The sequence below is a fragment of the Bidens hawaiensis genome, unplaced genomic scaffold (genome assembly GCF_021521415.1).
Source record: "Bidens hawaiensis isolate Kalapana, Puna unplaced genomic scaffold, B.hawaiensis_p1.1 tig00029507_1, whole genome shotgun sequence".
NCBI classification, from domain to species: domain Eukaryota; kingdom Viridiplantae; phylum Streptophyta; class Magnoliopsida; order Asterales; family Asteraceae; genus Bidens; species Bidens hawaiensis.
Genome location: NW_027494885.1, coordinates 27,804 through 39,470, shown reverse-complemented (window position 1 = coordinate 39,470; position 11,667 = coordinate 27,804). Strand labels below are relative to the sequence as shown.

The 11,667-nt window shown below is 33.7% G+C and overlaps 1 protein-coding gene across 1 annotated transcript; it reads right to left on the bottom strand.

Moving 5' to 3' along the window:
- Positions 1 to 5,263: 5,263 nt before the first annotated feature.
- Positions 5,264 to 8,800, bottom strand: LOC143579003 (ricin B-like lectin R40G3). The gene is made up of 4 exons (XM_077062422.1): positions 8,600 to 8,800; positions 7,099 to 7,221; positions 5,576 to 5,804; positions 5,264 to 5,409 (listed from the first exon to the last, which is right to left on the bottom strand). Coding segments are annotated over exons 1-4 (555 nt in total). The 3' UTR covers positions 5,264 to 5,407.
- Between the last annotated feature and the right edge of the window lie 2,867 nt (positions 8,801 to 11,667).

Here is an 11,667-nt window from a genome sequence, read left to right as displayed (position 1 = left end):
TTATACAAAAAATATTTCCCTGGCTAGTTAAGAGCCTCTATAACCATTTAGATCATCCACAATGGGCATGTCACCCTAAAACTCTATAGAGGAGGAGAAATTTGGACGTATAAAGATAGAACGGGGAAGAGAATGTTGTTTTTGCATTTTGTAGGTTTTGTGAGAGGGAGGATATTGGTGAGTGTGTGGTCTGTGACTTTCGTAAGGGGATGTAGTTTTATGGGTTGATTATCATTTACGGTGATGTAACAATCGTCCATGACCCCATGTGTTGCGTAAGTTCTTATAAAGATTGATTAATTTGTGCATGATTTTAGTGAATAAGCTTGCTAAGAGGAAACCCTAGATGCATATAGGTATGTGATAGGGAGACCAGTTATCATACAATCACTTATCTGGAGGTTAAATCTAGTTACGATATGTATTATATTTATAAAAGAAAATTCCATTATTTTAAAATTTTTCAATGATGAAGAAAAATTTTGCAAAAAAGTCGGTTCAAACCACGAAAACTAAACCAATAAAATTGGCATGTTCAAAAACTACCGACCTACCTAGCCGAGTGGTCTGGTTGATCGTCCCAGTAACCATCGTTAGCTTTATTTTTCTCAAATGGCAAAGTGCAATTATAACAAAAAAAAATATATCCAACAAAACAAAATGCCAAAATATGGTATAGTCACCCGGTTAAATCTTACAAGTCTACATTAAAATTACACAAGTCATTCAAGTTAATATAGTAAAACTGGCACTATTTTTTATTAAAATGAAAGAATTTGTCTTTATTCCATCCATAATTTTCTTCGGATCCTTCTAAATATTATTGAAAACCCTATCATTTCTCGTCCTTTATGTATAACACAACAATTTGGTCCATCTTTTTATATGCCTTGCTTCTTATAGTTCTTTATTTAAATTTGATCTTTTCCATAACCGAGTCATTGGCCAATACATCGATATTGCACCAACTTTCCATACCACATCGGCCATTTGGCAATGAATAAGAAGGTGTTCATAGTTAACAGTTCAGTCCAGGGTTTTTTTTATAACCACTTCATGACTATTCGTGTTTTATATAAGAAAGAATACTTTATTTAATACGAATTAAAGTAGAAAGTATACGATATAACGTTGAATATTTTACAAAATGAATTCACTATAAATTTAGAACAATAATTACTTACTAGTAAAAAGCCAAATAAAAATTTGTAGGGTGGTCATCTACTCATCTCCACTTCAACAAATTGAACAATTGTTTATTTAATTCATCGCAACCTCTTTTAATTAATAATCAACACAGTTATAGAGTAGGTATATGCTTAAAAGTCATATATTTTGAAACATTTATTATTGACAACTAAAACGTTGATATATTTAAGTAAGATGAAAACGTTTAATATAGAACAAATTCAAAGAAGGTTTTGTCATTTAAACAGGGTTGTGGTACAACTTGTTGTCTAATTATCTTATTTTATATTGTAATTAGATCATTTATTAAACAATAAATAACTCATATGCCGTTCAAAATAAATGAAAGAATGGAAGTGAATTTAGTTGAAATAATATTATTACATTGTTTACTTTGTTATACTTTACATGTTTCATAGAAGGGATGCATTTTCATACATCACCCTCACGCTGACGGGACATGTTTATACGGCTCGTATAGAGCTATACGGGCTTTATAGGCTACGCATGACTGACAGGAGACAAAAAACAGCCTATGCGATCGTATAGGTGTTTAATAGCTCGTATTGCTCCCTGACACGCCATAAAACCTATATGGTCATATAGGGCTATACGACCGTATAGAAAATTTTTGTAGAAAAAGTCATCCAGTCTTTGACCGTATAGAAAGCTTCTAGCTCATTTGTTATCATTCATTTGCTTGAAGTATTTTAAGTACGGGTATGTTCTCTCAATTAAATTTAGCATCATTAAGTGAGAAACTATATAACTTTTAAACCATTCTATTTAAACTATATATAGATTATGTAAATTTTGATGATCAATGTTAGATTTCGATATTTGAAGATAGAGCAGTGCTTAATTGCTCTTGCACTACCCCGATGACTTCTCTAAGAAATGTTGTCGGTCTGACTTTCAAGTTTGTTCATGACAAAATATTATGCGTGAACCAAGAGTTTTACCATAGTGGGTTTTCGGACGATGAGTTTATTCTGGAATTAATGGTGGGTTGGGTCACCACTGTTGTCAGTGATCGCGAATTTGAATTGTCTTTTATCAATGGATATATTTGGATGGCCAAACTTTCTTCCACGTAAAAAAAATTAATGGTTAGGATAATGCCAACATATTATACATAACTTTGACAATACACCTCTTTAATTTTTTCTCTAACTTTGACATTTTCACCCGTATTTTGAGGTGAAAAAATATTATAAAAATGCAAATTAATAAAAAAAAATGTATTAAGGAGAAATTTGCTTTCATTAAAATCATGTTGAAAATGAGCTTCTAAGTTCAACTCCCACTTCCAGAATTGTTTCCGTGTCATACGTATCACCCCCACCAACTTTACAAAAATGACACTCTAATCCCCTTACTTATGACGTCACTTTATTTTTATTTTTTTCTTTTACATTTTCATTTTATGAATTTATCACATGTGCTATTGTTCTAACAACATTGTTTGAAGACTACTCAAATACAAAAGCAGGTGGTTGTAATAGTTTTATTCAAGGCTGTTTTCGAGAATTTATGTTTCGATCGAGCCGAAATAAAAGGGCCCGTAGATCTTAACGAATAACGAAATAATACAAGCAAAAAAATTTTTGGCTTTATATAAATGGTTTTTGGTTTGGTTTAAACAATTAAATTTTTAAATGAGTTTACTTGGTTATGATTTAGGTTTTGTAAAAAACTTTTTGTATAAAAATAAGCTTAGTGAGACCAGAATCTACAACCTTTTCGTTGGGAGTCATACCATTTTACCATTTTGCCATTAGTCCAAGCTAGTTATTGTATAATTAGGGTAAAATATTAAATATACATATTTTTTTCATATATATATATATATATATATATATATATATAATTTTATGCCCTCAAAAATTAATTGCCCTGATCGGTGGCTCACGTTGCCCTATGCCCCAGCCGGCTCTGTTTTATTATTTGATAAAAGTCATATTATGCAATAAAATGTAACGTGTGGTTAAACCACATAAAGATAGAATATATGGAATATATTATGGGTTTATAAAATGTCTGACTCAAATATGGTGGATATGTTTTCGAGGCATAAGTTATGAATGAAGTTAACATCACAGTTAAACATGCTTAAATAAATACAGATTTTTGAATGATGACTTTGAAGTGAATGGATCACAACAAATCAAACCATTCGAATTGATATTGAATCTATATATTTTATATATTGCATTGATTGAGAAATTGATTACAAAAAGGAAATACAATTAAGAAGAAAATGAGACATTAGAGAGTTATAGAGCAGGGGGAACGGGAGAAGAAGACCACACACTAACATCATATTCATCATAACATTTTCCATCCACTCTCCGGCTTATATCTAGGTTGCGTCTACTTGCTGGGCCATTTAAACGGGCTACTTGATTGGGTAAGTTGGGTTTATTTTGGATCACAACAGACTTCTTAGTATGTCTTCGTTCCGACTTCTTGCGAAACATGAACAACAGTGATTGTACGAGGGATCAAATATATTCATATAATGTATGTATTTGAGTAATAAATAAACGGAAAACACATTATTTTTTTATTAGGGGTGTTCTTCAGGTAATTTTCTTGGGCTTTGGATTTACATGAAAATATATATCGAACCCGAGCTAATAACTAGAACAAATTGTACACTAGATCAATGATGAACACATATATTGTTCTTTCACCTATGTTAATGAAGTTTGTTTACGTTTTCATTTTCATTTATGCACGTTACGAATGAACGAGATAGAAAGGGGATGCAGAATGGAAGCGAAAAAAACTAGATACGTTTGATACACGCGCGATTTAAAAGAAAACTACAAAAAGTCTGTACAAAGAAAAATATGGGATGCCAAACGTCCAAAACTAATACAATAAGCTCCATTTTTTTATATAAAACTGGCCATAAGGTAGTTAAATATCTTGTCAATTTAAAATAGGCAATTAATTAAGAAAGTAACTAAACAGCTAACCAAATCTCATGAATTATTAAACCACTTGCAAAATGCTTATTTAAAGATCTACAAAATCTTCTGATTTAATGTTGTTTTTGACAAATCTTAATACATAATACACAACTCACTAGTTCGCTACACTATGTATGAATCCATACATCTATTAATTGGTTTATCCATTTCTTAATTACCATAAGTTTCTTTGTTTGAATGACAGTGAAAATATTATCTTACAAACCAATGGGACACGATGAAATACTATGGTTCTACATTTTTGCTGGAAAATCAGGCCCTTGATCGAACACACAAACACGAGATTTAACAACTTGTTCAACTCTTTTTATTATTAATCAATGAAAGTATGCAAATTATAATAACTATAATCCCCTATTTGTACTATACCGACACTAATCCTAACCCCACTCGGCACTTCCTGTGTTGAATAAATAATTAAACTCCTATGTAAACCTTACTAATTCAAACTAACAATAATTCCTAATTTAAGTATAAAGGATTTAATAAATAATTAATTATCCGTATAGATTTATAGAATTTGGATGCAACTACGTCTTAGTTGGTCTTCTAGAGTATAAAGGACAGACAATATTCATTTGTGTTATCTTGAAGTTGAATACTTCAAGTCCAAACATAACCTTAAAATTGGGATTAAACAGTTGGGCTGCTACATACCTTTAAAATATAAGAAAAATAAAGGGTTAATTCATATTTAAAAACATGTAATTAATTAGGAATTTAGAATGTAAACAAAAAAAAAAAAGACACACACACACAATTTGCAGGATAAAGGATGGGATAATAGAATTGCTTCTATATCATCGAAGGCGGGGAATGACTTGGTGTTTAATTGTAATCCCATTCAATTAGTTGACTTGGCGGGAATATTAAAATTCTCGGTTTTCTTTGGGTTAAAAGTAGATCGAGTTCATCGGATCTTTCTTGGTGGGTTGTTTAGAGTGGTGTGTCTATATGTTTGGTGGATATAATTATTTGGTCAGCGTCTCACTTAACCTGTTATTAATATATTTTGTTGGTCGTTCAAACAAATATATAAAACTAAATAAAATTGCTTTTATTCAAAATACACACAGATCATCATCAACATCCATCATCATCATAATATTTCAAAACATCATTATTTAAGCATACATATTGGCATCATTATGATCATGAACAAAGCACCCACATCAACACACATAAAAACTCACATAGTAACTTCTAGCCATGAAAATACCTCCTGCACACAAAATATAATCAGATGATCAAAACATTGATTCAAACGGAAACTGTTAGGTTGGGTAACGAGTCAAAACATTTAATTTGTCATATAAATGAAAACAAATCGGTCTGGTTGACAAACTTTCAAAAATCTTTAAATGTGTCAAGAAATGGCAAACACTTACAAAAAGGTACGGTAGTCCATCTTTGATTATCGCCCTTAGTCCACTTATAGAGATAAATTTTGGTGCCGTCACGAACACCACCATGATCTTTATCGCCATGCCAGGCATCTACATTGAGCTTGATATGATTAACCATCCTTACGGCGTGAAAGCCATCGCCCAGATCCTTGCTTTGGGTCCAAAGAACCGATTCATCCAGCTTATCCGGATTGTAATCCACCAGCTGAATCTGCACAATCATTCACATAGCAAACAAATAATAATATTCAGATACATGATACATATTTGGGCTGATTATAATCAATTTGTTTATGGAGTTTATTATCTGTTATTGTTATTGTTATTTAGAGCATGTTTGGGATTGAGTTTGAAAAATGCTTATTAGCTTATTGGTGTTTTGAAAAAGCCAATAAGTTAAAATGTGTTTGCCAATCTAAAAAATCTTTCTTACTTTAGCTTTTTAAAAGGTTTAAAAAGCAGTTTTTCAAAAACACCAAATCCTGGCTTTTCAAAATGGTTTTTTTAAAAAGCAAATAAGCCAATAAGCATTTTTCAAACTCAGTCCCAAACATGCTTTTAATTTATTATTAATCTTTAAGTTTAAATGTTAACCATTATATATCCTATACTTTGGATATTATAAGGATAGTTATCGATATTTTGTCATTATTATTTCTTTTTGAACGGCAAATGGTATTCTCAATTCACCAAGGAAAAACTAGCAAGAAGCTAGAAAAACATCGAAAAAAACACCAAGATATTATTATTATTATTATTTGTTAGTTAACTTATAATTACTGTTTTCATGTCTCTTTGTATAGAAAATTCAGGTTTTCAATTATTCAATATACAAAAAATATTATTCACCAATTAAGCAACATCTTACACGTGGCACCACTAATATTACTTCCCAGCTATGGCTAGGAGAGCGCCAGATTACCAAGTTGCCGACTACACAAGAGCCGACTCTGCCAAAGTTAGAGAGAACCGGACTACCAATTTTTCAGCTACACAAGAGCCCCGACTCCTATGTAGTCGGCTAAGGTGTTTGACATGTAAGATGTTGGTTGGATATTGTGTTGACTATTGACTCATTTATTTATTTATATGTTTATTTTATTGTTATTCTGGGCCAGGTGCAAGAGTGTTTAGATCTCTGTCAAACGAGCTAAGGTGTCAATCTCCGAATGGGTCGTTTTATATCTAATTATTTTTTCAAAACACAACGCAACGACTTTTGTGTATAAATAACTTGATCAACTTGACTAATTTGAAGATTTTCCGCTATTATTCTCCGTAGTCAATAAAATTACTCTATACCATATCACTTTTTAAGTTCTTTTGAACCATTTCATATTCAAAGTTAACTAGTTGTAACCAAACAAGATCTAAATCAGTTTCACTATACTCAAACACTACAAACTAATCACTTCTACTACTTGAAAAGACAAACCCCTAAGTATATTATAATTTCAGCATCATATTCAAATCAAATGGACTTATGATTGTAAATGAGTTCTTACCGGCTTCTCGGCACCGGTGGCATGTTTTAACGCCTGCCCGGTAGCCTTGTTGACCAAAGCAAAAGATGGGAAACCCTCTTCATCCTTCACTCTTGTGCTAAACTTCTCTTCCTTTATCCAATGCTGTGGAACAATTCAAATATTAGCTCAATCTTTCAGATGCAATCAAAAGGGTTTCCAAAAATTAGTTGTGAGTTCGGGGGGGGGGGGGGGGGGGGGTAAATGAGTCGAGCCCAAGCTCGAGATCGGTTCGTCTTGGCATATAAAAGCTCAAGCTTGGTTCATTCTGACTTATGAGAGTCCGACCAGGCTCAAGATCGGCTCATCTCATTTCAAGCTCTTTTTATAAAGCTCGAGCTTGGCTTGTGAGTCGTGAGTGGTTTTTTCAAGCTCGATCTTAACTCCGGCTCAGCTCATTTATTATTTATTAATGTACATACATATTCATATATTTTGAGAAAAATCTAAACAAGCCTAAGTGCTGCTTGAGTTTGTGTGTAGTGTGAAGCTAGTACATAAAAACCCAAAAGAGTAAAAAGCTTAAAAATAAAAAACATAGCCCTAAATGATCTTCCCATACAAGGTTTCAGGGTGGCCCATAGGAGCAAGGTGGGTGACCACCTAGGACTCGCTCTTCCTGACCGCCTTAAACCTTTTTAATTAAAAAAATTATAATTTTATATATTTTAAGGTTTTTATCTTTTCTAAATTATATTTTAGCCACCAATTTTTCTACTAGACCAGGGTCGCTGGATTTTCAAGGATTCTCCCGGATGGTCTAATGAGGCTCGAGTTTGGGCTCAGTAACAAGTTTTATTTGAGGCTCGACTGCAAGACTGACCTCGATAATTGCTAAAAAAAATTTAGGCCGCAGGTGAGTACAAATTCGGGCCTTAAGTAAATATAAATTTAATAACTCATATATTAAAACTAATCAACTATTGTACATATGCTTTGTATTTTGGGTCTGACTTATTGGATTTTGTTTAACCAAAATTTTGGTTGGTTCTAATACAATTTTTTTTCCTAAATATAAATAGAGTAAATTGTGGTTTTCGACCTTGTGCCTTGTCCAAATCTACAGTTTTAGTCCAGTAGTTTCAACTTTGTGATTTTTATCATGTGGTTTCATCTCACTTGCAATTAAACCCGAATTCACTAATCCCGTTAAGTCTGGTCGTTAAATCCATTAGCGTGTCCTTCACACGTGAGGGGCAATTTTGTCCTTTTTCTTCTCAAATAAACCCCAATCTTAATTCGCAAGCCCCTTCACGGGACTGGGGTGTACTTTGGGGAAAAAAGGACCAAACTGCCCCTCACGTGAAGGACACGCCGATGGGTTTAACGACCAAACTTAACGAGATTAGTGAATCGGGTTTAGTTGCAAGTGAAATGAAACACAGGTATGAAGATCGCAAATTTGAATCTATTAAACTACAACTGCAGATTTGAACAACCACAAGGACGAAAACCACAGTTCAAACAAGTAGATAATATATACCTGATGATGATCAGACGGGTTGGTCGGTGCAAGAACCGGTTCACCATTACGAATAGTGAGTGAGTACTCAGGTTTGGCCTTGCAAAAAAACCTAACAGTGGGTTTATTGTCAGTGTACTTAGGAGTGTGGTGGGTGGTCACATGGTGGACCGGTTCAGCATGGTGCGGTTGTGGTGGTGGTGGTGCTTGGTGGTGATTCATATTGATTAAGGTGGTAGGTAGTTGAAAGTTGAAAGAGGTGGTTGTTGGTTTAGGCTTAAATAGTAGTTAAAAGATCTTTATTTTGGCCGGTGGGGAAATTGGTGCCCATGATGGTATCATTATTGTTTGTTACTTTGTTTTGTAGTGATATGTGGCCACGTGGTAACATTAAAAAAACAATAATTGTGTTGGTTTTAGACTTTTAGGTTTATCTTCTAGATGATAAAGACTTCTAGTGACATAACGTTTGTCGGTAGACATACCTCTTGTTTCGTATGATTCATGTTTGATTCCTGTTTTTAGCATTTAGTTTTAGTGGTATCAAGGTGATGATGATGAGAGACTAGATGCGTAAGTGGTGTTCATTAATAAGATCCTTGGAATTGAACGAGTTTTATCTCACCGCACTGTCGTGTCTTAGGGCGAGTGTTCACAAGCATTGGCCTTAGGTGAGAGTTTTTCCCAGATCAAAAGGCGAGTGGATCACAATGTGACGAATTTAGTTTGTAGCCCATTTGAAGGATTCGTTGGCCTTTTAAAAATATTAATTAAATGTCCTGACAAGAACAACTAACCTTCAACATATTAACTAGCAATTAATGGCAAACTAACATGCTCGTAAATACTTTGATAAATCATATACACTTGTATCTTACAAGATTTAAACCCTTTTGTAAAATATAGAAGAGACATTTTACCATCACATCATATTCATATTCCTTGAAACTGAAGTTTTTCTAGGTAAAATATAACATTTTCTTTTTAGTTATTCTTCACTATAACATACACCTATAAGCTAAAACTTGTAAGAAATTAATAAAATCTAAACATCTACTTGTGCCCTAACGGTAGGAAAGCTTAGTTCTCCGGTGAAAACCCAAGTTTGATCTCTCACTTATGTCACTTTGGTGGATTTGGCAACGGAGGATTTGAGCTAGGCTTTGAGGGATTGTCAATTCGAATCCCGAGCCCACCGGGTTTTCGTCTCGCCGTGTGTTGCACCAGAGAATTATGCTCTTGTGGTGGCACAACAAATGTCAAGTGGCAGCCGGTGATAGGGTTTCCCAAAAGAAACGCTCAAGCCAAACTTTAAAACTAATGTGGACCCGATTAAGACAACATGGTCTATTAATTTAGGGTTAACTTAAAAATATCTATTAATTTCAAAATTGACATATAACTAATATTTATTTTTAACATGGTGGGCCACGCAAAAGATCGTAATCAAAATCCAAAACCACATGTCTCCCTCCACGCATTCCTTACTGATTAAGGTTATGTTTTGATTCTTTGAATTTTCAATTTCATATTTATAAAATAAAACTTTATGATGGATAAGTAATAACGATTGATAGTTATCGGTTGGACCATATTTGGATATCTTTTTAAATGTTGGGCTTGGGCTCTCTCCACGTGTGTTTGATGGGCTAGAAAGAAAGCAACCAGTCTTATAGGTACCGGTACGGGAAAAAAAAATACCTAACTCGGACTGGACCATACCCGTAGGGTGATTAAAGGGTATGCATTTCTGTATCAAAACCCAATAGTACCCGTAAACTAGAACCGGGTTTTTTCAATATTCAAAAAATACCTCAAAAGTTCAGCCTCTTAAAAAAGCGTGATTTATACCCAAAAAAGTACTTGAAAAAATCCCCAAGATATATATGAAATAGGGTATTGAAATATCCAGGCATTGGGTACCAACTTCGATACTCTACTTGGAACTAGTGACAATGGGTATGTTTTTCAAGCCAATAACCAGTTCCATACCCGGCCAAGTTATGGCCAATACTTGATTTCTCAATGCTCGATCATACCCATAGTTGGTTCTATATCTAGAACCGGGTATTGAAAAACCTGATTTGTGCACCTCTAGTTATAGGTGAATATACCGGTTAACCGATTATGGGAATATCGGTTAGTAACTAAAATTAGTTTTATGTCAAGCTGTCAAAATTGGTTAAAGTCAATAACCAGATAAGGTTCTTATCTCGTTCTGAGTTGGAAAATCTAATCTATGTAAGTTACTCGTAACCTTTTTTGATCAGTGGCAAGCCATTTCTTCGGTGAGCTCCTATGTCGGGCAGAGGTAAACTGACTACCATTTGTTAATACTTGATCAATGGGCAATGATTTCTTGTGTTTCTTGTTAAATTGTTGATATAGAAAGGCACATTTTTATTTGTAAACACGTAAGATCAAACATATGTTTGAGCTTATGGCGCCTCTTAAAGGAACATTTATATCCTTTGGGGTATAGGTATGATGTGCCTACATGTCACCCTACCTAGATTCTACCGATAGCGTGGTTATAAGTGAAGCCACACTAGGTATGATTGTTAAGTATAGAAAGACAACATCCTATATGAAAACGGAACACATAACAAAAATGGATTGTAGAATCTTCTAAAAGGTCATTTTGTCACAACTTTTAAATGTCAGGAAAACTCGACATACAATTCGATACAAAACTTTGAGTTTTGGCATAGGTTTTCACCTTGAATGAATACCCGAAGTCTTCAACGTGATCCAAACACATAGTTAAAGACATATTAGTCTTTTATTTGTTTTTTTTAATCTTATATTACTATAACTAATTTCACGTCATCGAAGACGTGTTAAACTTCTTAACACATGGTCAAGAGATGAGTTAGAATGGTACATTTTTGAAATGGGAAAATTCCCAAAATGTCTTATTAATGGATCGAGATTCCATTTTTGTCCCCTTAAATAAAAGTTTTTAGAAATGTCTTATACAAACACGTCTTTGACGACGTGTTAGGCCTCAACACGTCTTTCACGACCTGTTAGCCTCTAACACGCATCTTTCACGACATATTAGCCTCTAAAACGCCTTTCATGATATG